This window comes from Dicentrarchus labrax, unplaced genomic scaffold (genome assembly GCF_905237075.1).
Source record: "Dicentrarchus labrax unplaced genomic scaffold, dlabrax2021, whole genome shotgun sequence".
In the NCBI taxonomy this organism is placed as follows: Eukaryota; Metazoa; Chordata; class Actinopteri; family Moronidae; genus Dicentrarchus; species Dicentrarchus labrax.
In genome coordinates, this window is record NW_026136708.1 from 2,100,604 (window position 1) to 2,125,626 (window position 25,023).

Consider the following 25,023-nt stretch of genomic DNA (forward strand, 5'->3'; position numbering starts at 1 on the left):
AAGAAAGGCCAGGGGGTCACTAAAAACATTAGGAATGACCTATGAATATCATAGCAATCTGGCCTGTACTTGTCATAATCTCTTGTTCTGGGCCTTGAGTGTTAGACGGACACACAGACATCACCACCTGAAGTTCCCTCCACTTGTGTGTCAAATGTGTGAAAATGACCTTTAAGGCTAGACGAGTTTCCCATGTTTAATGAGTCAGACTAGGGGTGGTAATACTGACCAAGGGCTGAGGAAAAATTGGTTTTAGATGAGGCCTTTTGTTCTCCTCTCTTGGCTGTAGACACACTGTAGGCCGCTCCTCCTCCCACAGGATATAGGATCATTTATTCAATAGAATATGTGGTGTGTCTGCCTTGTTACAGCCAGTGTTATCATTCTGAGACACAATAAGTCTCCACTGCATACCAAACAGTCTTCAAATATTTGCTGTCTGTCAGCTTTTCATTATGTTCATGGCACCTGGCTGCAGTGATTCACACAGTGTGTAATTGGCATGATGTTTCCTGCAGAAGTCATACAGTTTTTGTGTATCTTTGTGTGGACATTTGGTAATCCTCCCAAGCCCCACACTGAATGCCAAATGTAGTATTGGCCTGCAGTCTGATTTGGAAATAATGGATGTAGAGTATGAGGGTAGACTCATTTGAATATAGATTTCGGGGAAACATGGAGTGTAAGATTACAATTGGGATGATACTCATGGATGAAATCATTCTGTCACTTTGCTGCTGTAGTTCCTCATATTTTTACACTGAAATATGGAAACAACAAGAAAGGTGTAATTTTATTTACAGATCTCTGATCAAAGTTGCAATAAGTGATAGCGACAATGTCCTGAGTTATGACGCCCATAAAGGATCTGTGTGTGGGTTTTAGTGTCAGGATTTAACAGTTACAGATTGCAACCAACTGAATACAGGTCAACCTTCAAAGCATGTAGGAGAAACTAAGACTCACTAAGAACCCAAAAAGCCCTATCTACAGCCAGTGTTTTGGTTTGTCCGTTCTGGGCTGCAGTAGAAACATGGCAGTTCAGTATATCATCTTGCTCACAGTATGGCAATATATCAAATCGTAACCCCTGTTTTCGTGATATAGAATACCTATAATTGAGTGACTGGTTTGGTGTTATAGGGGAATGACTAGAACAGATGTAATAATGTAACAGTTACATTTAATTTTGAGAGACAGTAACTATGTTCCTGTAACCCTGTACAAAAGATGTGTGAGTTGATTTTGTGGCATGATAGCTGTAGCCTAAATAACGACAGTGGTGTTCAGTCTACCTACTGATCACATCATGCCACTGACAATGAGATAGAAAAAGTCCTTACAGGAGTCCTGCTTCTATTGCAAATGAATCAAAACCAAATTGTTATCTGTTTGTCAATATGATGATGCAAATTCATCATTTAAATTTTGCAAAGAGGTACAGTGACTTTGTTTGGGAAATGAGTCTGTTTTTGCATGTTAGTTTTGTGTCAGTATAATCTGACTAAACACACTGATGACTTGGTCCTGCCTTTTTGTTTCAGACATCGATTTCAACTGGTTCCCTCCCAAGGCCCACAGTTTGTATCATATTAAATAGGATTCAAATAAATAGATTTTTGGTTTTAAACATTCTGGTTATTTGGAGAGTGATGTTCAATGGCAAAATTTTTATCAAGGTTTAAGGACTCAAATCTTGCATCCTGAGTTTGCATCCCATTTCATACTATAAGTCAGCAATAACATTTCTGGTATCAGAATTTGATCACTTGTTGAAAATGTTGATAAAACTTAGTTGCCATTCTCTTAAAGTATGGGTTCACAATTTTTCAAGTCCCCATATGAACATTGAAACAGGTTTTACTTGCTGTAATAATTTCCCCCTTCTTCCGAAGTCTGTTTTTCTCCCTGGTGTTTCTTTGCTAAGGTGGGCTTTTAAAAGAATAGTAACAAAAAGTTTCTTAATTGCCAGTATAAACAGGTGGAATGCAAAATGCATTTCAATGACCTTTGATAAGGGTTATGTAAACAGCATAGTCCATTTGGATTTTCCTAAATAGGGTTTATTCCAAATGGAGCATTTTCCGATTAAGTCATGTGGGATATGCTGATATTATTCGGGTTCTAGGAGCATTCTTCGGACATGTACACAGCGTATTGGGAAAACAGTTTGCAAGGCTGTAGTAGAGATGGATGTACAAAAGAAAAGCCCATGGAAGAAGAGACACCACAACTTCAGTTGTAGTTTCACTATCACTATGTCTTGTTGAAATGTTTTTGTACACTGACTGGGACCAGGCCAAAATTAATTTCCCCCTTTATCTTTTCTGTATCTGAAATTGTGCTGCAACTAGCAATTTTTTCATTGTTGATTCATCTATGGGTTTTATTTTATTTTATGGGCAGAAAGCAGTGAAAAATGTAGGGCTGGGAAATACAGTTGAAAAATGTATCACGATAACAACACATTACAAGGCACACTGGTCATTTTTTTTAATGTCAAAGTTTTGTGGATTGTTTCTCAAGATTTAACAGATGGAGGTCATGACTGATGACATGTATTCTCCAAAGGGTGGAAGTGGTGATTGACTCATAGCATGCTCCATTATGAAGGGATAGGCTGTTCATGAGCCAGGGCAGGTTCATTATATACTTTGATTGTGGTTTGCATTAAATGCATTTAAGTGAAACTGTCAATATTCTCTTGAACAATTCTCTTATTGCTATTGATGAAGTGATTATTGCCAATAGATATTGCTATTGTGCCATTGCCCAAGCCTAGAAAAATGGCCATCATAATTTTGGTATAAGTCAAGATATTCACAATCATTTTAATGCTTTAAAATACAGACTGCAAATAAGAAGCTGGTGAACCAATAAATGTTTGGCATGTTTGGCGTTTTTGTTTTGGGTTGGTCAGTGTATATTTGGATTAACTCTGTAAAAAGATGATTTCTTTCCAGGTATTGTCCAAATCATAATTTTGGTTGCTTTATCACCTGAGGTATCATGTTTGATTGATTTGTAGTGACACCCCATTCTATATTCTTCACAGATTTCCTCACACTGGGGACAAACTGTTTCCTTGTGTTTACTGAGAACGCTAAAAAGAATGCATCAATGCACAGTAACAAGTTTTGGTGCATTTAGCTCAAATAACTGTAACCGCGGTAGCTCCCTAAACCCCTCTATAGAATTCCTCTCGCTGAAGATAAGAAGTGATGCTGTAGTGCACAATGAGCACATTATGTCCCGTCACGCTTCTAATTCCCTTTGACGGATAGAAGGAAATTCTTCGTTACATGACACACATGCACTGCTACCCATGCCTGGATTTAATCCCACGTCTGGAGCTACTTTTCTGCGTTGGGTTTATGGGAAACAGGTTGAACATGTGCCCCCTTGCTCCACAGATCAGAACTCAGTGAATTGACTGGAATTAAACAGTTAATCTCAATTGGACTTTTTCATCCTTGACAAGACCTATTGGACCCCTTTCTGTTGTACTTCATGAGGGGCTAATTGTGAACCCTGTATGACTGGGAATGTGAGCTCTCCCCCCCTTCTAGCTCTAGGGCATATGTACATACACTCTGCGGAATGCCGGAAAGGCATTGTTGTCTTCTTTTGAAAGGTCTTCCAAGGTCTATGAATGTTATGTTCCCAAGCCCTCTGCATAGTGTAACTCACAGTCCACTAATTGCTGGAGTTGGGAGTTTTTAACGAAAGAATGGCAAGGATGTGGTCACACTTGCTTGGGATTTGTCTGCAGGGATAAAGGCATCAGTGGGCACGTGAACAATGTTGAAGAGGGATACAAAAGGACTAGCTATGAATTAGGAACCATTACTAAATACCATGGCTTCTGAGCTGAGAGTCATTCAGTTTGTTCAGGAAAGTCCTCCAGTCACTCACACACATACAACTATAGAAGTTATTGACCTGATTGTATGATTTATTATACTTTGTGGTTGTGATTTTGCAGTTTTACTGTGAAAAACAGAAGACCAAATATCACAAAACCAAATCAGCTTAGAATATTTGACAAGGTAATACTACTGGCTGATTTATGCTGTACTGCCACATCATATATTGGTGTCTCCAGTTGCCAACTGTGTTTACATTTTTATTTAAAAGACAATTAGTGGAATCTAGCAGTGAGATAGCAGATTGCAACCAACTGAAAACCCCTGACCAAGTGTGAAGGAGAAACCATGGTGGCCACGAACTCATGGAAGGCCCTGTCTATTGCCAGTGTTAGGTTTATCCGTTCTCGGCTACTGTACTCATATTAAGGTAACAAATTAATTTGAATGAAAACATACCTATGAATATTATATTCCACTTTTGACAATAGGTCCTCCTAGAAGGAGTAGCATTTCGGATTGGACAACACAGATGGAAAATGTCTTCACGAAGAGTATCATGAATAATTTGATGAATAGTTTATGAAGTCTGCAATGTCTCATTGTAAAAAGAGACCTGTCAGTCTTTTTGTAGCCCCAGTTAGGTACTTTCATAATTGTAAACAGTAAATTTGGCCTTGATGTTTACACTGTTCTCACAGAAATGTATGTGTTGCTTCATATGTAAAAGGAAGTATTGTGATACTGTAGTTAAGGCAGGGATGTCATGTGTTCGCTTTACCGTCTAGTCATTCATGTCCACGATCTGTCTCACTCATTTAGCCAGTGCATATAATCTGTTGGGCACTTATTTATTCTGACTGTCCTGACCAGTGCCTAAAATTTGCTGGTACTCACCAGTCCTACGTAGCAGTACTTCTGATTTTTGTCCACAGAAGTGCACTTTCTTCATACTTAGCGCCGCCACGTCTGGTGAGCATGGCCGTACACAACTGAGGTTGCCAAGGTCCGGACCTCTGTATTTTCCAAAGGGGTATACAATAAAAATTGTGAAATTATTGGCTAACTTTCCTTTGATACGTAGCCGTAAACACTCCCCTTGGAAGTTCAGTTTTTCATCCTATGTACTTTTAAAACCCTGCATACAGCAATCCTGGTACTCCAAAAGCAGCAAAAAGAAAACAAATTGAAAATGTCCTCGTTAAACAGTTAAGTGTAGTGGTCATGTTGTGTTTGGGTCTGGGGTTGAGCTGAAATAGAGTACCGGCACCTTTTTTGGTCCAATGGAGTCACTGGTCCTGAAAAAAGTATTGGTATTTCTGCCACAACCTCACCAACTTCCAAGGTGCAGTAGGTGTTAGTAGGCAAATAGCAAAGCTAATGAAAAGTACTGTGTTTTGGCTGTCATCCATCACAAGACCTTTACTTTGCACATTACAGCATTCCTTTAGACTCTCCCTACTCTATAACCTAATAACTCTATACCTTTGACTCTATGTCCTGCTAAAAGGATTTGACAACTAGCTGGATCCGATTAATCGACTGTTTACCAGTTGGGTAGGTATTCGGTTTTCAGTTTTGGGATTCAACTATTTGCACACACACATCTGTCTCTCACAGAACACATCCGCACACACGCCTGCTTGCCACCTCTTTCGGTTTCTCTCTCGCTGTATCTTACAGAGACAGACACAAATCTTGCCAAAAAACAGCAGCTTGCAATTTTTTCACCCACAATTTCATTTTCACAACAGCAGGTGAGCAGCATATTGAGTCTGTCTCTCTCTCTCTTATAGTCCACCAACAGGGAACTGGCTCTGTTCCAGTTCAAGAACCTAGTTTTGATCGTTTCAGAGCATTTTGACAAAACATGTAAAGTTGCTTCCCAGATGGAACAAACAACAAAATAGCAGGTTTTCCTTGGGAACCAAAGTAGGCGTGTCACATTCTACAGCATTGTGCAGCACCCTCTATTGATGATGCATCCAATTACAATGGTTCTACTCAAAATTGGTGGAAACGTGGGCTTGTTTGCTAGATAGCACCAAGGTTCAAAGAATGTAGAACTGGTTGTGCATGTGCGACACATGGATTTTGACTAATTACTGTTTTATTTTGGCTTATATAAAGTATGATAGAGGGTTTCAGGTCAGATTTGAATGAGAGAGTAGAGATGCAGCATAGGTCCAGGCTGAATTAAAGCACAGGGTGCTACAGTTGGTTGGTATGCGACAAAGCGAGCTGAGCATCCCACAAGCTGTTACATCATCTTCTGAAATCTATGATGCAGCTTTCCTTGAGTTATTTAGAGCTTCTTGTCATTGTTTTAGAGAACCGTAATTTGCAATGCCTTTTTAAAATACCACAATGACTCTGTACCCGTATTCACACAGCCCTTTTCTTTCTATTATCCAAGCTCTCACAGCCTTAAATAGCTCACTACTTACTAGTTACATCATATCCAGTGTATCTGAGGAAATGATCGAGGACATTTTGATGACCGGCAGTGAACTAATCAGGCTGTGTGTGACGAGAAAAGTCGCTTTATCTCAAACTAATTTTGTTTTTGCGTCTCTTTTCTTGTTGAGAATAAAAGGCCTCCGTGTTTCCCCAGTGATAGGAGCCTTCACTGGTTACACAGTCATCTCATGTAAATGGGGAATTCAGTTACGAGTGACAACAGTGTTGGCTGAGAGTCCCTGGCTTGTGCGTCAGCAGCGTCTTTGGAAGAAAAAAAGGCAACTTAAAACAGCAGAAACTGCCCGAGGCTGTCACAGCTGCTCATCCTATTCAACAGAAAGTCTAGCCTACATTTTCTCATTTTGGTCTTAATACGTTCTACAGCACCTGTCAAATCTATATCAAGAGATGCTGTTATGTCGCCATTATGTCTTGATTTAGTAATGTGTGTTTGTTGTAACTATGGCAACAGTATTCAGCCTTTTTACATGGGCTTGCTATATTCAAATATTGAACTTCATCACCTGTTCATACATTATGCAAATCACACAGCTGTAGTGAGTGATGTCATATCAGTAGTTTTGCATTTTTAGTCTATTCACTGCAAATCACTTTACACCATGTATGTGTAGAGAGAATAAACTGCAATTTTTTTTACTGTAGTATCAAACTTGTTTGACACAAACAGTCTCATGTCTGCATGAGATGTACATTAAAAGTGTGTTAAATTTTTTTTTGTTTCACATACATAAATACAAAACACACAGAGGAAATATAAGTGTCAGTGGTAGAAACCTGTAATGGCTTATATGAAAACTACACCAAATAGAAATACAAACGTTCAAAAATCACCAATACATTTGAAATATTAGTGGTCTAAATCAATTCAATTTTATTTGTATAGTGCCAATTCATAACAGAAGTTATCTCAGGACACTTTTCAAATATAGCAGGTCTGGGACCGAACTCCTCATAACATTATTTACAGAGACCCAACAGTACCACCATGAGCAAGCACTTGGAGACAAGGGCAAGGAAAAACTGCCTCTTAAGAGGCAGAAACCGAGGATAGACCCTTCGGCTCTAGGTGGGTGGTCGTCTGCCTCTAACAGTTGGGATGAGAGAAAGAGAAAGAGAGAGAAGCTCAGTGCATCATGGGAAATCCCCCGATAGTGTAGACCTATAGCAGCATAACTAAGGGATGGTTCAGGACTCACCTGATCCAGCCCTAACTATAAGCTTTATCAAAAAGGAACGTCTTAAGCCTACTCTTGAATGTGGAGAGGGTGTCTGCCTCCCGAACCACAACTGGAAGCTGGTTCCACAGGAGAGGAGCTTGGTAACTGAAGGCTCTGGCTCCTGTTCTACTTTTAGAGACTATAGGAACCACAAGTAGCCCAGCATTCAGAGAACACAGTGTTCTAGAGGGGCAATATGGTGCTATGAGCTCTTTAAGATATGAAGGGGCCTGACCATGAAGAGCTTTGTAGGGGAGGAGGAGGATTTTAAATTCTATTCTAATTTTTACAGGGAGCCAGTGCAGAGAAGCTAGTACAGGAGAGATGTGATCTCTTTTTCTAGTTCCTGTCAGTACTCCTGCTGCAGCGTTCTGAATTAATTGGAGCCTCTTAATGGACTTATTGGGGCCTGATTATAAGTAGTTGCAGTAATCCATGGACTAGTTTTTCTGCATCCATCTGACAGGATGTGTCTCATTTTTGTGATATTACGTAAATGAAAGAAGGCAGTCCTAGAGGTCTTCTTTATATGGGAATTAAATGACATGTCCTAAATCATTATTGTTCTAAATCAAATGTTTTTAATTTCCCAGTCTCTTTGTACGTAGACAGTGACACAGAGGGATCCATTAGATGTACGATTTTATTACACAAGATAACTAAACGGTACTTGAAAGAAAACTGAACACAGAACAAGTAAATTTCTTATTGATTGATAATTTTGATCATTTAAGGCTATATTGACTATTACCAGCAATGACATTAACTTTAATTAGAAACAGGCACGATGTTCAATCTGATGGATGACTGAACTCAGCAAGAAGATTTACACACAGCTGTGATATTGATGGATATCAGTAGCTTCCTGGAAGGCAACAAAAACACAATAAAAAATGTAAAGTGTGCACACCGTGGTTTTCAAAAAAGTCATCTTTACATACAAAACACAGACACTTGAATCCAATTGGTAATTTTCCATTTGATGTGATTCTAAGAGCATTTTGATTAAACTATTAAATGTATAGGTACAGTTGTTCTTTTTTCATGCAATCTTAACTGCATTGGACTAGTATATGCAGAGCCCATTGGATCCTCCTATGTGAGGTCAATTAACTAATTTTGTCATAAACTACAGTCTGAATGGGGCCTTGTATAGCCTGGTACCTGGTAGAGCTGTCGCCCCATGTACCAAGGCTAAGTCCTTGTTGCCTTGCGCAGACAGGGTCATGGGCAACCAAGGCTCACTGATGCACGTGGGGAGTGAAGGCTGGCCCGTGTGGTCAGATCCAACAGACGAGCTACTGTAGCTCAAACTGCGAAACAGTTAATGCTGGTTCTGATAGAAATGTGCAGAACACCCAGTGTATCACAGTTTGTTGCGTATGGGACTGCATAACAATATGACTACCATGGTGCCCAAGGTGCTCAGAATGTAATGGCTGACTGGTGTATTTATAGTTTACTTGTCCACTTTAACAGATGACTTACCTCAATTCTGTGTAATTGTGATCGTCCATCTATGAAAAGCGCTATTTTTCAAGTTAGCTGTCATATTTTGCAGGACCCGTATGAGTGTGGTTTCCACGGGTACACAGCCATCAAGGCTTCCATCATACGGAAGTGGGCGTGGTTTCATCTAAAGGAGGTTAAAACGAACAGGGCCAGTGACTCATTTCTACTGCAGCTTAGAGAAGTTAGTCAATTATTTCGCCTGTCAAGGTGGTGAATCAGAATGACAATTGCTACAGGATGCCAGTTCTACTTCTTTCCCATTTGCTTTCCAGCACCTCATTAGCATTTTCCTTTGAACGGGTGATACTCAAAAGGAAGGGATAGCAATCCATCTTTCCTCTGGGGCTTTTGTCTGTCTGTGGTGCTGAAGAAAGAATGGGAGGAATTGTTTCCTACACTGCCAAAGATTCACTAGGGGTTTGTATTAGGTTTTGCTGATGCAGGAGATTAAGATCTGTGCAGTGTCTCAGTGGTTGGGAAGACTTCAGTGTCTGCGTCTTCAGACAGATAGCTGAATTATTACTACACTCTTTACTGTACAGTATGTGAACATAGGGCTTCAGTCTTTGAACATGATGCTCACTTGATTGTACAGCCACAGAAGAGACTGATTTCTCAGTCTTTTGATTTAATGGAGGCTATATTTAAATTGCCTTTTGATGAAATCCTTGGGTCTTCTTGATGACATCCTATACATTTATTGAAGATGATCATTCTTCTGAATATGTTTATACTGTATGTTATTCTTTAAAGTTATTGTTATTCTTATACCAACATATCAAAATCCAATGAAAAAAAGGTGGGTATTCGTTGTAAACCGCCAAACTGCAGAAATACGTCCTTTTTGACTGCAGTAAGAAAAAAATGTATACGTTACCGGCTTAGTTAGCGTGTAAACTTTAAAAATTATAAGAGAAACTGAAATTTTGACCTGATGATGTCATGTAGTGGACATGACCTTTTCATTATTCATGTAAGCTATTTCAACTTGCATGCAAAATGATTTTCATCATTGATTAATTTGTCGATCATTTTCTCCGTTAATCGATGAGTTGTTTGGTCCTTAAAATGTCAGAAAATTGTTAAAAATGTTGGAGGATTAAAGAAACCAGAAAATATTCACATTTGAGAAGCTGAGATTAGAGAATTTGGATTTGTCTTCTCAAAACAATAAAACGATTGTCAGAATAGTTGTTGATATATCGACTAATCGTTGCTGCTCTTATGCAAAATCTGCATGACATAATAAACTGACATATCCAGTGATTCCCAGGAGAAGCTGGAATTGTCAAACTATAAACTAGTTTAGTGTGGAGTTGTTGTATCTGGAGCAATTTTGATTCCACTTGTTCAGAGAGGACCAGGAAGTAAATAAAAGAAACAACATGAGTTAAACAGTAACCAGTATGAGCTGTCTCACAGACATCCACAGAATCCACACAATCAGGGTTCATTGGCTGTTTACGGATGAAAAGAACCTGTGAAATTCACACAATAAGCCATACAAAAATATGCTTTACATTGAGTCTGAATGCACCATTAGAGGGTAGGGTGTCACTTAAAATAATAGTAATGATAATAAGTGGAATCCTGACTGATTCTGATCCCCATTCCAATAAGTCAGAAACTGCAGTGGGCCGGTATTTCCCAGACCCCCCCCCCAAACCACCTCCACTTTGTACCCCCTCTGCCGTAACTTGTGCCTCCTCCTGCATCTGCCCTGGAGGATCCCGGTGACCTAGATTCAGCCGGAGTTTACTGCCGGCTCCAGCCCTGGCTGTTTGCACTCTGCCGCCAGCGCCAAATCCACGCTGCGCACATCAGCTCTCTGACCCACATCTCCATGGCAACAGCTCCACAATGCCCTGACGATGCAGCAGTGGCAGCGGCTGGCCAAGAGGAGAGAGAAGTGTAGGGCTCCCTGGCCTGCGAAGTTGCCCCCCCACTCTCACTCCCCATTCACTGGCCTGCATGTTGATGAGGGGATTACCAAACACACATATGAAGATGTAATGTCTCTGTGTTTGTTTTCCCCAGTTTTAATGTAGACTATTTATCTTGTCGTTGCTGGTGATAGGACTGATAGTCTGTGTCTCCTTTAAGCCACACTGATGACTCCCGTTGCTCCTCCCATCCTGTGCCATATGCTCCCATAATTCACTGCCAGTTGCTTTTTTTTCACCCCACGTGTTGAGTTGCTCTGACAATAGTCTGCTCCCTTTCTCCATCTTGATTATTGTTGTGTTAGTGTTCAAAGCAAATCATACTCAAGAATATCACATTTTAAAACAGACCAAAGTGGGACAATTCACTGCAATTGATTCTGATGTTTATTCAGAGGCAGGAACTGAACAGTGACAGTAACAGGTTTTGCTGCTAGCTACAGCAGTTTTTCACCACTCACACAAAGGGAAGCAGGCAGTTTGTGTTCGGCTCGCACAACAAAGTTGGCCCATATCGGTGTCCCAGCCTCTTGCCAACAGAACTCCCTGGAATAAGACTGGCCCCGCTCGATTTTATCACAATAACACACTGTCACTTCACATTTACGCTGGGTGAAACCTACCCTGCCAACTGCCACCACCTGGCTCAGATAACAGCAGTGACAATCAGCACTCTGTCTGCGTGTCTCTGGGTACCTGCTGGGGCAGTTTGTAACATGGCTAATAGCCACACGGTGACTTTCCAGGCAGACTCCCAGGACAGGCAGATCCCACCCTAATATTCTGTAAACCTAAGAGACTGTTGGCCTAGTGCTTAAGCTGTTGTACTCGCTGGAGAAATAAAGGCTTTGACAGTTAAGTCTACATGGTGCAAGTGCAGACATTCAGGACTGAAAACTATGTGATGTGGGATCACACTTTCTTTTAACTGGTCTCCTTGTAACCTGAAGCAGGATCACAGACAAAGCCATGTTTTCTATCAGAGTAATTCAGTCAAAATTCTCATCCGTTCAAACTGGCTGACTGTGCTCATATCCTGCATTTAAAATGCATGAACACAGGTTCAAATAATAACAACAGGATTATTACAGCATTACTTATATAGGATTTATTATATCTGCTATAAGCCTATAAAATATATAAGCAGATTTTGAGGACTTCCAGCCTTCTTGATGGCAAAGTACATGCTTCCCAATCTCAGAGTCCCCATTTACGTGTCTCATATCCAGATAAAGTCCAGATCATTTCACTTCACTTCACTTGACTGGAGGGGGCAGCTTTGAAATGCGTTCCAGGGAGTCCAGTTGAAGCACCAGATTAGTGCGTTTAAAGGCTTATCAGATGCCAAAATAATGCACAAAGGTTTATAAAAGTCACAAACAGTATTTTTCAATTCTAGAAAGTCATGACTGTAAATATTTATAATTGCTTATTGCAATGAATACGATGAAAGACCATATTTTTTTGGTTGCATTTACACCTGGCTCTTTGATATCAGGTATAGCTATCCGGTCCGACAAAAATGCAAGGAGTGAATGAATGTAAATGGGTTAATAGATAATTGAATGTGTCTATAAACAGTTGGTATAGATGTTAATTTTCCACAGTAAATACAGCAATGGATGATGTCCATCTTGAAACTGATGGCCGATGTAGTGGTACCAGTGTGTTTTAACTATGGCTGTGAACCCAAGTATTGTGTGAACAATTTTTCTGCAACCAGGGCAGGAATAATGGTGATAATGGAAGTCTATTTAAGTCCTAGCTGCATGTTGGATACTAATAATGCACCATGTTCCACTTCATTACGTCATGGTATACTTAGATTGCAGCTAAATCTTATTTCTCAATAGGATCCCTTGCTCTTATGGTCCCAAAATAATACAAATTTTACATCCAGAAACTTCCTGTTTGCTAGTCACAATTTTATGCTCGAATGAATTCCAGATTGTGTCCTTAAAAGAAATGAAGTGGTCGCAGGGCAGAGTGGTCAAAATGTTTACCCCCAAATTGCAGCAATAAAGAGCTGTTAATGTGAGGGTTAATGTGATACAGTCTGCCTGTACTGGCTGACAACATGAATGCAGCTGTTTGCTTCAGTCAATGTGTGAAATAAGATTCTTCGCACTCTTGTAATAGTGAATTCCTCCAGCCCTCTACCAGTTCACACCTGTTTTTTTCCCCATGTACATTAACTTGAGAAATCACAATGAGTCAATATGAACTCAACAAATCAATGACACTCTCACAAACATTACCCTCTCCTTGGCCTCGGGGTCATCGGTCTGATATTCCATCTCCGACACCTTTCTGTGTCCTAAACAAGTTTTTCCAGTTTGTCAGCCTTATTCCATGGCGACCAGAGAAATAAAAGGTCCACAAAACAAAGACTCCAGAAAATATAATGTGTTGAGTAGAAATTTCCTCCCAGTGAATGCAGCTAAATGCCTTTAGTTGCATTGGAACCCCTCAAGAGAGTTAGTACCTACTTCATTTTCAGTATAACCTGAAACTGATCCAAGACTAACTTTCAGCCCAAGGTCTTAAACAAGGTCTTACAAGATTTTTGTCTTATTTTTATCTGCTACACAAGTTTTCACTAGTTTTAGGATAATTCCAGTTTGAAACAATTTCCTAATTTTGAAGGTTATCATAACAATGTACCCACCAAAGTATTTGCAGAAATATGGGAATATCATTTTATTTTCCACAGAAGTTAAGGCTTACCTGTTGATTTGTTTTATCTGTATATGATTGTATGACTAATGAGCAAATGTTTGCCTTGCGTTACTCTCGGGATCATTTGTGTTTACTTTTGTTTCTCAAGTAAATATTCACCCTTTAGTCTGGTTTATTACTGCGGTATGAGCCCGAAATAAACAGATTTTGCTGTGATTTAATTGAAATAAATGGATGAAAAGGATGCCAAAATAACTACATCATGATGGTGATTTGTAAAAAGTTTGAAAACAAAAATGGAAATTTTTAATTTGGGTTATAGTAGTTTGTACGAACTGTCATCTGGATGCATCCAGAAGCAAAATTGTCTTCCAGATGGATCCAAACTAGACTGAGATGCAATGAATGGTTCAAATTGGAAAAATGGCGCACACTTTTGGACAATCTTTTTTCAGAAGTATTTGTGGTGTTGTACACAAAAAGTGATGGATGTAGTTCAAAGAGAAGTCCAGCCCGGTTTGCTAAAGAGAAAGAGCTTGCATTGTAGGTTTTGGAATGACCCCCCTCAACTCCGAAGGTAGATAGGTATTTGGAGAGGAAATTTCAGATGTTTTGCAAAGGTCTTACAAGCTCTTACTTTGAAGCAGTCTTCCCTTTTTTACTCTTCTACTGATCCCCCAACCCCTCCAAGGCCCCAGTTCCCAGCACCTCTAAGCCTCATAATAAATCCAGATTCGCCAATTGTAGTCCAGCTGTTGGGTACGAGTTGTGCCATGATCACAGACTGATGTGTGAGTTGATGTGAGCACAGGCTGGGGGTAGAGCACACCACTTCCACACACAATTAACCACCCAGAAGCCCCTGAAGTGTCTAATCCTTTCCCACCATTGTCCACATATTCCTGTGACGACCAATGACAACCATCCTTCATATGATTCCAATTTTCGTTGCTAGTGCTGTAGTTGAGAGTTGTGTTGACCACTCTGGTTTGGTTTCCCTAGTAGTGCTGTTTGGGCCATAGAAAATGCTGGCCTCCTTCACCCCGTGCTGTTATTCAAACGGTTAGAGCCTTGTCTTGATGTGACTCACAAAAGCAGCTTTGATAGCAGCCATCTTCTGCCAGACTCTGTTCTCTTTTTAACAGGTTTTTGACTAACCTTAGTGCCTCTGTTGCCAGTGCCCAGACTTCCAAACAATCTACAATCAGCCCTCTTTGTTTTGCCAAGTTGTGCCCTTTTAGAGGAAGTTTCAAGTATCTGTTGACCAGTGTCACTGTTCAATTTAACAGCCTATAATACACAGTGGGTCCAGATGAGCTCATTGTTTGGTTTGGGATTAGCCTACTCACATCTTTTTCCAAATGGATGATTTTGACCAAACAGGAGCTTGTCACATTGGATCACCGCCCAAGATCACAGAAGGCTGTATTAAAACATTGAACAGAGTTATTTTCAGCACAATCCATGAATTATTTCTGCAGCTGTCCGACTTCTTCCTTTTTTTCATCTCAGACAAAACATTTGCTGTTGTCTGCTTGTAGCTGAACACAATCTTTTCCTACCAGGCAGACGTGTCAGACTGATTCTCGGCTTCTGTTGAGAGATATGTGTGAAAAAGTGAGAGGGGGAAATAAATCAATGGGAGAGCTTGATCTGTCAGTCGTAATGGCTCCAGCATTGTTTAGTTTTGTCCTGCACCATCACTGCCTTCAGTGGTGCAAAGTTAATTTGAAGAGGCATTTGGCAGATGGCTGCCTTCTCTTCATGAAAGGATGTGAATAGGGATATTTTTCCCCTTTCCTTTCTCTTCTTGTGATCTCTCCACAAGGCACCAGAGACCAAGGAGGAAGCAAGTGACACAGAAGAGACAGAAACACAAGGTATTAGGAAGTCCTATAAACTTTGATGGTGGGTGAACTTGTATATGTCCCTCTACCCGTGCTGTGGCTTGTGAACAGGACTATTTATCTTTGGTCTACCCTGTTTGGGAGTAGTTACTGAAAGTGTCTGCTATAAACGGTACTTCAGCTCAATCATTTCTGACTATCATATGTGCATCTTTTTCATCTTTTAGAACCAGTAGACATGGGATCGAAGGGCCCTGACGCAGCCCAGTCCAGCTTCAATGAACTACAGCTAAAAGACTGATGCACTGCCACATTCTTTGTCTTTATTACTGTTAAAAGTTTTAAAAGTTATGTTTGCACACACCACAAAGACCAGAGCCATCTGGATGCCAACATAAATGTACATTCTGTCCGTTCATGAGAGGAAATAGAGTCAGTCTGTATTGCTAATCATAAAAATAGGCAAACTAGGATTTAGTGGCGTCTATCGGTGTAGTTAGAGGTCCCTCCCTTCCCCCGCTTCTGTAAGTCCAATATTCACTCTCCCTTTAGCTCTCTTACTGTTCACAAAGTCCTGAGAAAAATATCTGTCTTTTTAGCTGCTAAATGCTCCACTATGTCCACCAGCTAGTTGCTAACTGTGTCTGGACAGGTGTACAGTGGGTTTATCAGAGGTTTATGCTGAAAACAGCTACCTGTTCTAGCTGGAAATATGGTTTGAGCTCTGAGAGTGAACCAAACTCTCAGTTGACTGGCTGGAAAACAAAACAAAACAAAACAATGAGCTAAAAGAAGCCAAAAAGCTCTGCAGGGTCAAAATATTGACTCAGCAACTGATAAAGGCTGACTAGAACAGTGTCAAAATGCAAAAACTACATGACCAAAGGACACACATGGCCAAACAGTGCCCAGTGTCCAACTGACTGTCTGGCTCTGTGAATCAAGTCAAAAAGGATGATGATGGCAGATGCCTCTTAATTCTATTGGTTCTCCCAAGGCTTGGTATTTTGCACCTTTTTTATCATCAACCACCACTGCTAATGGATGTTTTGTTTTACAACTTTAAGGTCTTAAGCTTTTTGTGAATAGCATCCTACCATGCAGTCAGTTGGTTAATGGAACATGGACATGGGCTATTAGACTTAAAACCTCTTGGTGATAGCTATTGATATGTAGGTTAGCATTATAGTGCTGCTATGAGGTAGTGGGCAGTACCCCAGAGGAACCACTGCCTTTATTGTATCTCAGCTCCTAACCTGTATGAGGCTGTATGACTAATGCCTATTATTTGTTCAGATCTAATTAGTCCTGACAGGGAGGGATGTGAGCTGTTACAAGGTCAGAAAAAGCAGACACACCTTGACCTGCAACATAGGAGCCTGATTTTCCTACATGCACAGGGACTTTATAAGGATTTATTCAGAGAGCTTCATTGTCTGTAAACTTTCCAGTGTGATCTGTTGAATTGAATATAATTGGGGAATCTCCTTCCCAGTGGTGTGAGGAATTAATCATTTTAAAAAGTGTTTGTGGTTCATGTGAGTTATTTTAAACAGTCAGTCTGATATATCTAGCCTTTTATGCTGGCACTTGGCACTATGAGACAGTTGAAGAGCTCTTCACTTCTCAAAGTCAAACAGACTGGACTAGACCGCGTGGCTGATTGATTAATTGATAGTTTTGTTAAGGGAGAGTGGCAGGCATTAAGTTCGGATCAAAACCGCTACTCAGATCCATTAGGACCTCTTGTGTCAGCTTGTATGTAAAGAACCTATCTGTTTGGGTTAGTGTTACGATTTGTATGAACTGAGGGTTGGGAATGGTCCCACACTACCTGTTCCTAACAATACAGTACCTCTTTTCAATATTTTTTAAAAACAACTTTTTAAATCTATTATCCATATAGCTACTCTAATCAATGCTTCTTATTGGTCCGGCGTAAAAACAAAAGCTAACAAGCCCTGTATCGCTGTTTAAAACCTACCGGCTCTGGATTAAGATGGGGCTGGTAGTTGACTGCGAGGAGAACATTTAAAGACTTCACATTCCTGCAGATGTTTGATCACTTGCTTGTGATGTTTGAATGAGCATTGTCTTTGACTTAGGTAAAACCTAACCACACTTTAGACCCTTCTGTTCTGTCCACTGTGGTCTCTCTGCTACCCGCTAGGGGGGGACTGGGGATGTGCCCTGCTCTAATGTACAGGCAGAGAGCAGAGTACAGGGATAGAAAAGAAAGAGGCAACACTGCATTTATCAGAAACAATTACACAAAAACCAAAGTCTTTCTAGCTTGATATCAGACAGAATTATCCACTTGCTATAGAGAATCAGTCAACTCGATGGAATGGGCAAATTCTAAGGTCTGACTCTGGACCCAGGCAAACGTCTTTCTGTTAAGATAATCTCAGCCCCAGGTATCATCAGAACTAACCTTAAAATATAGGTAAACAGGTAAAATCAATCCACATTCAGAAGCTGTTTTGAGGGGGTCTCCCTACGCTAACAAGATTACCTACATATATAGAAGAATATTGGTTGGTACCATTAAGGTGTCAGATTTCGTTACCCAGCCCTAGATAAATAATCTATATGAGTAATTTATTTTAATTTGCCTACACAGGATATTGGAAAGTAAGTCGAAGAAAAAGTACCTTTTTAGAAATTGTAGGAAGGGGAAAGAAAATACAAAGAAAGGAATCAACTCCAACATCATTTTTTATAAAGCAGACTTTATTAGTTTCTCTTGGTTTTTTTTTTTTCAATCTTTCATCCATCTACTGCAGTCAACACTCAGTGTATATTGCTGCAGATAAGTAGCTTAGTCACTAATTGTCTCAAATATGTGTAGAAACTAATTGCTGCACCATCAGGAGTCATCTTCTAGTAGCAGGAATCCATGATGCGCCTCATGCTCATGAACCTCATGTTGCTCCCGCCCATGTTCATGAAGCTCCTGTACTCGCCAGGCCTCATGTACCACATCCTTCCCCTGTAGTTGGGCTGCTCATACATCAGCCAGTGGCCGTCCATCACGTTGCAGGACATGAAGTTGGACATGCTGTAGCGGCTCATGATGTTGTCACAGTCCTCCATCATCTCGTGCATCTGGCCCTGGAAGCTCTCTCTCTCGTAGATCCTCATCCTGTAGGAGCCTCTGTACATGGGGATCATGCGGCAGGACCTGATGCAGTCGCTCATGCCCATCATGCTCATGTAGTCGGCGTACTCGCCCCTCCTCATGAAGTACTGGTTTCCCATGTAGTTGGTGCGGTCGTAGACCATGAAGCAGCCCCTCTCCACCCTGCAGGAGTGGCAACGGTTCATGTAGGAGGACATGTCGGCGCAGTCGCTCATACACTCGTAAGAGCGGCCCTGGAAGTTCCTGTCCTCGTAGAAGATGATCTTGCTCATCATGTTCATGCCGCTGGAAGTCATGTTTGCTAGGTGTTGTCGCTGGAGGCGGCGCTGTTGCTGCTGCTGGTGCTGTTGGTACTGCTCTTGGAGCTGAACTGCTTGTCTACCTGTTGGAAACCTTCCTTTTTATACCTGACAAGCAGAGGGCCCCTTTGTGAAAACAGCCTGACCCAGCAACATAGCATAGAAGCCCATAGAGCACTGAGGGTTGTCCACATTTATGGCTGTTCTCCCAAAAGACCTTAGAGAGGCGGTTTTACTTCAAATACTCACAGACAAAACCTTTTTCAAAGGGTTAACAAAGAACAACAGCACCTTTGTTACATCACTGTAGTTCACAGATCATCCTTAGCTTTGGAATTTTGTTTTGTTTAGTTGTCTCATTCTTAGCATTGTGCTAGATCATCCATTAATATGGTCAGTGAAGGTCTGTTATAGATTAGATACAGATAGATGATTCATGTTTTTGTGCTCTTTTGATTGATGTTCCATAAGATTTCTATAACAGAGGGCAATACATTTTCTATATATGTATTGATCAATCTATTGATCTATGTATCTATGGATATCTATCTATCATTTTAGTGTAGTCACTAAAATAATATTCAGCCTGTAGCCTACTCAGCTATGTCCCTGAAGTTAAAAAAATAACATTCATTTGTTGGAGCTTTCTATTAATCAGTTTCCACATGTAATTTAATTACGTAGTGACAGCACTATATATAATTTCATTACATTAGAATAATTTTAATTACTTTGAATTGTCACAGTGTTTAGTAAAGGAATTATTTTTAAGTGCTAGGGCAAATTTGGTTTAGTGTCAAGAACCCCACAAATGTATACACAGTATTGTAGTCTCAGGGATCCCTTTTTGATAATATTTAGTTATTCCATAGCTATCTATACTGCAGATAAACAGTGAACAGTGTGAAACCTATGAACAGAAGTCATTTTTTTATATCCTCTCCTTGGGCTTACTTCTAGTCATTGAAAAAATAATGATTTTAAATATCATATTGTATTCTTCTGGGGACCCAATGGAACCCTGATGTAACAACACATTATGTAATAATACCCCATTATGTAATAACTTGACAAAATGTAACAAATGTTTACTTTATTGTGTAATAACAACCGCATTTTGTGGCAATCTGCGGCGTTTTGTGATAATCAGGATAAACCCAATATGTAATACATTTCCTCGCATTTTGTAAGAAATGAATCCATATTGTGGTGGTTATTACAAAATGCAAGAGTAGCACTTTTTTATGATGGAAATGTAATAATATGGTGCATTATGTAATAACTAACCAAAATGGATGTCTTTATATGTACATGTTTTTTTTTTAACCTATAATAAACTGTAATAAACAAATATTCAGTTAGACTCTTATAAGCTGTGGTGGCCCTCTTGGGGTTATAGTTGACACTGATCTTAGTCTAAATAGCCACATAAAAGCAGTAACAAGATCAGCTTGTTATCTTCTCCTACGAACACAACCAAACTCAGGGAACTCAGTCGACTACTGCAGTGGTCTTTTGACAGGGCTCCCCAAAAAGACCACCAAAAAGCTTCAGTTCAGTCAAAATGCAGTTCATTAAAAAAAAGTTTTGAAATAGCCACCAGAATATGTAGTAATTTATTAGATTGTTACAAAATGCGATGTTATTACATAGTGAAATGAAAATGAATTACATTTTGTAGAATTACTACATAATGTGTTGTTACACCTGAGAACCCCTTTCACTGTTAGTTAATAGTGTTTGAATGTGGCAAGAAACGTGTCTTGGTCACTAGTCTGCTACTTGTTGGTCAGATCACTCGTTCAGCAGGGGGGTGAGGATGAGGGGGAGAAAGCATAAATCTCCTAATGCATTAACATCTTGTCTACACAGCCTGTGTAGCAGATGCAGCAGGTCAGCAGTAGGGCTGATGGAGTTCGCGAAATCTTCGAAGGATATTCTAGGTATATGTCAGACTTTTCCTGTGATTTTTCACCATAAATGATGTTTGATTTTCAAAACAGACATTGGAATACTGTTCAGTGGTGGTTATTGTTTGAAATGTTTGAAGCTGGGGAACCCTGCTGGCTTGCCTGGTGGAGGGTGTGCCCCATGTACTAAGACTGGGTTCTTGTTATGTTGGCACAGGTTTGGTTCAAACCTGCTATCCTTGTTGCTTGTCATCCCTTCCTTCCCGTCCATTCCTTAGTGAAGGCAGAAATAACTGCTGGAGGATCCACCATGAGCATTTTAGCATTTAGCATGTTAGCCAGATGCTGCATGCACCTGTTGGTCACACATCGTGGGTGTGTTTTATTTGGGTGACTAAGCGTGCTCGCTGGTGGTGCATTAAATCAGTGATTTACAATATAGAGGTATTGTTGCATTGTTGTGCATTGTTTGTACTGATCTATAACTGCTTGCTGTTTGAGACGCCTCTCACACCACTGAGTGTACACATTGAGCGTACCTTTTCCAGAGTGTTACCTGAATGTAGAGTGTCTCCTCTCTGGAGTTCTGCTCTCCTGCCTCCGCAGACACACCAGCAGGTGCTAATTTAACACCTTTCTCTTGTTTCATTCTCACACAGTTTATCAGGACTTTATTCGTGTTTGGTTTTGCTATAAAATGGATGCGACTTGAAGATAGTACAACATTTGTTAAAACAGTTGTGAAAAAAAAGTACTTAAAGCAAGGAACTTTCATTTTGTGTTGATTCTGACAGCTCCTGTGTACAACAGCAGTAGTGTTTTCACCATTTCGTTTAATTAATTTCAAGGAGAATCAGGCCAAATTTGACCCAGTGGCAGGCATTCAAGAACCAGTGTGAAGGATTTAGTGGCATGTGATGGTAAAAAAAAAAAAAAACGGACTGCAACCACCTTAATACCACTCGCCTTCCAAGCGTGTAGGAGAACCTATGGTGGCCACAAAAAATGTGAAAGGCCCTGTCTAGAGCAAGAAACAATTGCGGTTAAACATGGTGGACTCTGTAGAAGAGGACCAGCTCCCTCTGTAGATAAAAACGGCTCATTCTAAGGTAACAAAACTATAACAATTCAATAACAATACAAAAACAATATTTTCAGGTAGTTATACACTAATGAAAACATACCTATGAATATTATATTCCATTTCTGACATGTCCATATTTGGTCCATGCTGAACTGTTTCACATAATTAGTTTTTGTTTTTAGCCCATTCAAAGCAATTTAGGCTACTTTTAGCCTAAAAAGCTCCATATGGTTGTGTAAATAATTTCCTGCCCTTGATTAATTAGGGATGTTCTTGTAGATAAACGTGTTGGGATACTACTGAAATGGGCAATATACGAAAAATATCTTTGTGCTAGACAGTGCTGTTAATGATAAGAAGAAAATAAGGGGACTGTTTATGTTATTAGACGAAGAGAGAGATCACTCTCATGGCTGATTCGTTGTTGTGGGATAACCTGATACATGGTGCCTTTCCAGTTTTAATTTTAAATTTTTTGTGCTGATTGCTGGAATTAAATTTGTGATGTGAACAACAAAACGTAGATGACGGCAATGATGTGAAGTTACAGAGGATGATGTTACAGCTTTCAGGGAGCAGGTAAGCTCACGATACGTCATCCTAACTTACCACACTGGGGATTTTATTTACCAGTTTATCCTACCACCATTCTCTTTCCCCTATGAACAGATTTGTTGTGTGAGGTTAGAACAGCTATCCCAAAGCGGACTGCAGAAACCAAATGTTATGACTATAACTTCTAAAGTGGGACAAAGATGATTTATAACAAGCGGTGGCATCAGGGGAGGGACAGGGGGGCTGCCACCTGCTGGGGCTGTATCCCCGGCTAGTGGTGGGTGGCAGCATGACGCAATTAACCAGTGTTGTGCATCAATAAAACATAATTGTTAGTTTAACTGACGTCTACTTATTGGCAGATTCTGTTGCATTATGATTCGAGTAAAACCTAACCACACTAAAGACCCTCCTGTTCTATCCACCGTGGCCCCTCCTCTGCTGCCCACATGGAAGAGCCCAGCCCTGCCGTAATGTAGAAAATGAAGTACAGGAGAGAAAAAAGAAACAGCCTACCTATTTCTCCAATACCATCTCTTTCTGTTAAGCTATTCCCACTCTGTGTTGTGTTGCGAACTGACACGTTTTTTTTATAACAGTAGAATTCACATTCAAAGCTGTTATTTGGGGGGTATCCCTATGCTCACTAAAGTACCTACGTAAATTTTGAGGCATATTTGTTGTTACCATTAAGGTGTCTGTTTTTGATACCCAGCCCTAGACAAATAATCTATATGAGAAAATTCCTTTAATTTGCCTACATCAGTGGGTCACAGGCTATTGGAAAGTAAGGAGGAAGGATGACAAGGTACCTTTTTAAAAGTCGTCAAAGGAAGAAGAACAAATTAGAGTCAACTCCAACATTATTTTATACCTGTAAACGGGTAAAATCAATCCACTTTTAGAAGCTGTTTTGGGGGGGTCTCCCTACGCTAACAAGATTACCTACATATATAGAAGAATATTGGTTGGTACCATTAAGGTGTCAGATTTCGTTACCCAGCCCTAGATAAATAATCTATATGAGTAACTTATTTTAATTTGCCTACATCAGTGGGTCACAGGCTATTGGAAAGTAAGTAGAAGAAAAAAGTACCTTTTTAGAAATTGTAGGAAGGGGAAAGAAAATACAAAGAAAGGAATCAACTCCAACATTATTTTTTATAAAGCAGACTTTATTAGTTTCTTTTTTTTTTTTTTTCTTCAATCTTTCATCCATCTACTGCAGTCAACACTCAGTGTATATTGCTGCAGATAAGTAGCTTAGTCACTAATTGTCTCAAATATGTGTAGAAACTAATTGCTGCACCATCAGGAGTCATCTTCTAGTAGCAGGAATCCATGATGCGCCTCATGCTCATGAACCTCATGTTGCTCCCGCCCATGTTCATGAAGCTCCTGTACTCGCCAGGCCTCATGTACCACATCCTTCCCCTGTAGTTGGGCTGCTCATACATCAGCCAGTGGCCGTCCATCACGTTGCAGGACATGAAGTTGGACATGCTGTAGCGGCTCATGATGTTGTCACAGTCCTCATTCATCTCGTGCATCTGGCCCTGGAAGCTCTCTCTCTCATAGATCCTCATCCTGTAGGAGCCTCTGTACATGGGGATCATGCGGCAGGACCTGATGCAGTCGCTCATGCCCATCATGCTCATGTAGTCGGCGTACTCGCCCCTCCTCATGAAGTACTGGTTTCCCATGTAGTTGGTGCGGTCGTAGACCATGAAGCAGCCCCTCTCCACCCTGCAGGAGTGGCAACGGTTCATGTAGGAGGACATGTCGGCGCAGTCGCTCATACACTCGTAAGAGCGGCCCTGGAAGTTCCTGTCCTCGTAGAAGATGATCTTGCTCATCATGTTCATGCCGCTGGAAGTCATGTTTGCTAGGTGTTGTCGCTGGAGGCGGCGCTGTTGCTGCTGCTGGTGCTGTTGGTACTGCTCTTGGAGCTGAACTGCTTGTCTACCTGTTGGAAACCTTCCTTTTTATACCTGACAAGCAGAGGGCCCCTTTGTGAAAACAGCCTGACCCAGCAACATAGCATAGAAGCCCATAGAGCACTGAGGGTTGTCCACATTTATGGCTGTTCTCCCAAAAGACCTTAGAGAGGCGGTTTTACTTCAAATACTCACAGACAAAACCTTTTTCAAAGGGTTAACAAAGAACAACAGCACCTTTGTTACATCACTGTAGTTCACAGATCATCCTTAGCTTTGGAATTTTGTTTTGTTTAGTTGTCTCATTCTTAGCATTTTGCTAGATCATCCATTAATATGGTCAGTGAAGGTTCATTATGCAAAAACATTTGAATATTTTAAGAAACTTTATATTCTATTGTATATTATTCTGAATATTGTTTATAATAAGTTATTAGATATATTACTGTAGTCACTAAAATCATATTCAGCCTACCTATAACCTTAATAGTCACTACTTTGTGATTAAAACTTTTTCCCCGGTCTAAAACAGATTAACATTATATCGACTA

At 40.3% G+C, this 25,023-nt stretch overlaps 2 protein-coding genes across 2 annotated transcripts; both read right to left on the bottom strand.

The window, feature by feature from the left end:
• Window positions 1–18,257: 18,257 nt before the first annotated feature.
• LOC127368790 (gamma-crystallin M2-like) lies at window positions 18,258–19,069 on the bottom strand. The gene has a single exon (XM_051409959.1). The coding sequence runs from the start codon at window positions 18,981–18,983 to the stop codon at window positions 18,429–18,431; it is 555 nt and encodes a 184-aa protein (XP_051265919.1). The 5' UTR covers window positions 18,984–19,069; the 3' UTR covers window positions 18,258–18,428.
• Window positions 19,070–23,691: 4,622 nt separating this feature from the next.
• Window positions 23,692–24,502, bottom strand: LOC127368791 (gamma-crystallin M2-like). Its single transcript, XM_051409960.1, has one exon. The coding sequence runs from the start codon at window positions 24,413–24,415 to the stop codon at window positions 23,861–23,863; it is 555 nt and encodes a 184-aa protein (XP_051265920.1). The 5' UTR covers window positions 24,416–24,502; the 3' UTR covers window positions 23,692–23,860.
• Between the last annotated feature and the right edge of the window lie 521 nt (window positions 24,503–25,023).

What these genes read in the sequence shown, in the direction of transcription:
- LOC127368790 (XM_051409959.1), bottom strand. Translation starts at nt 18,983, where the DNA reads ATGACTTCCAGCGGCATGAACATGATGAGCAAGATCATCTTCTACGAG.
- LOC127368791 (XM_051409960.1), bottom strand. Translation starts at nt 24,415, where the DNA reads ATGACTTCCAGCGGCATGAACATGATGAGCAAGATCATCTTCTACGAG.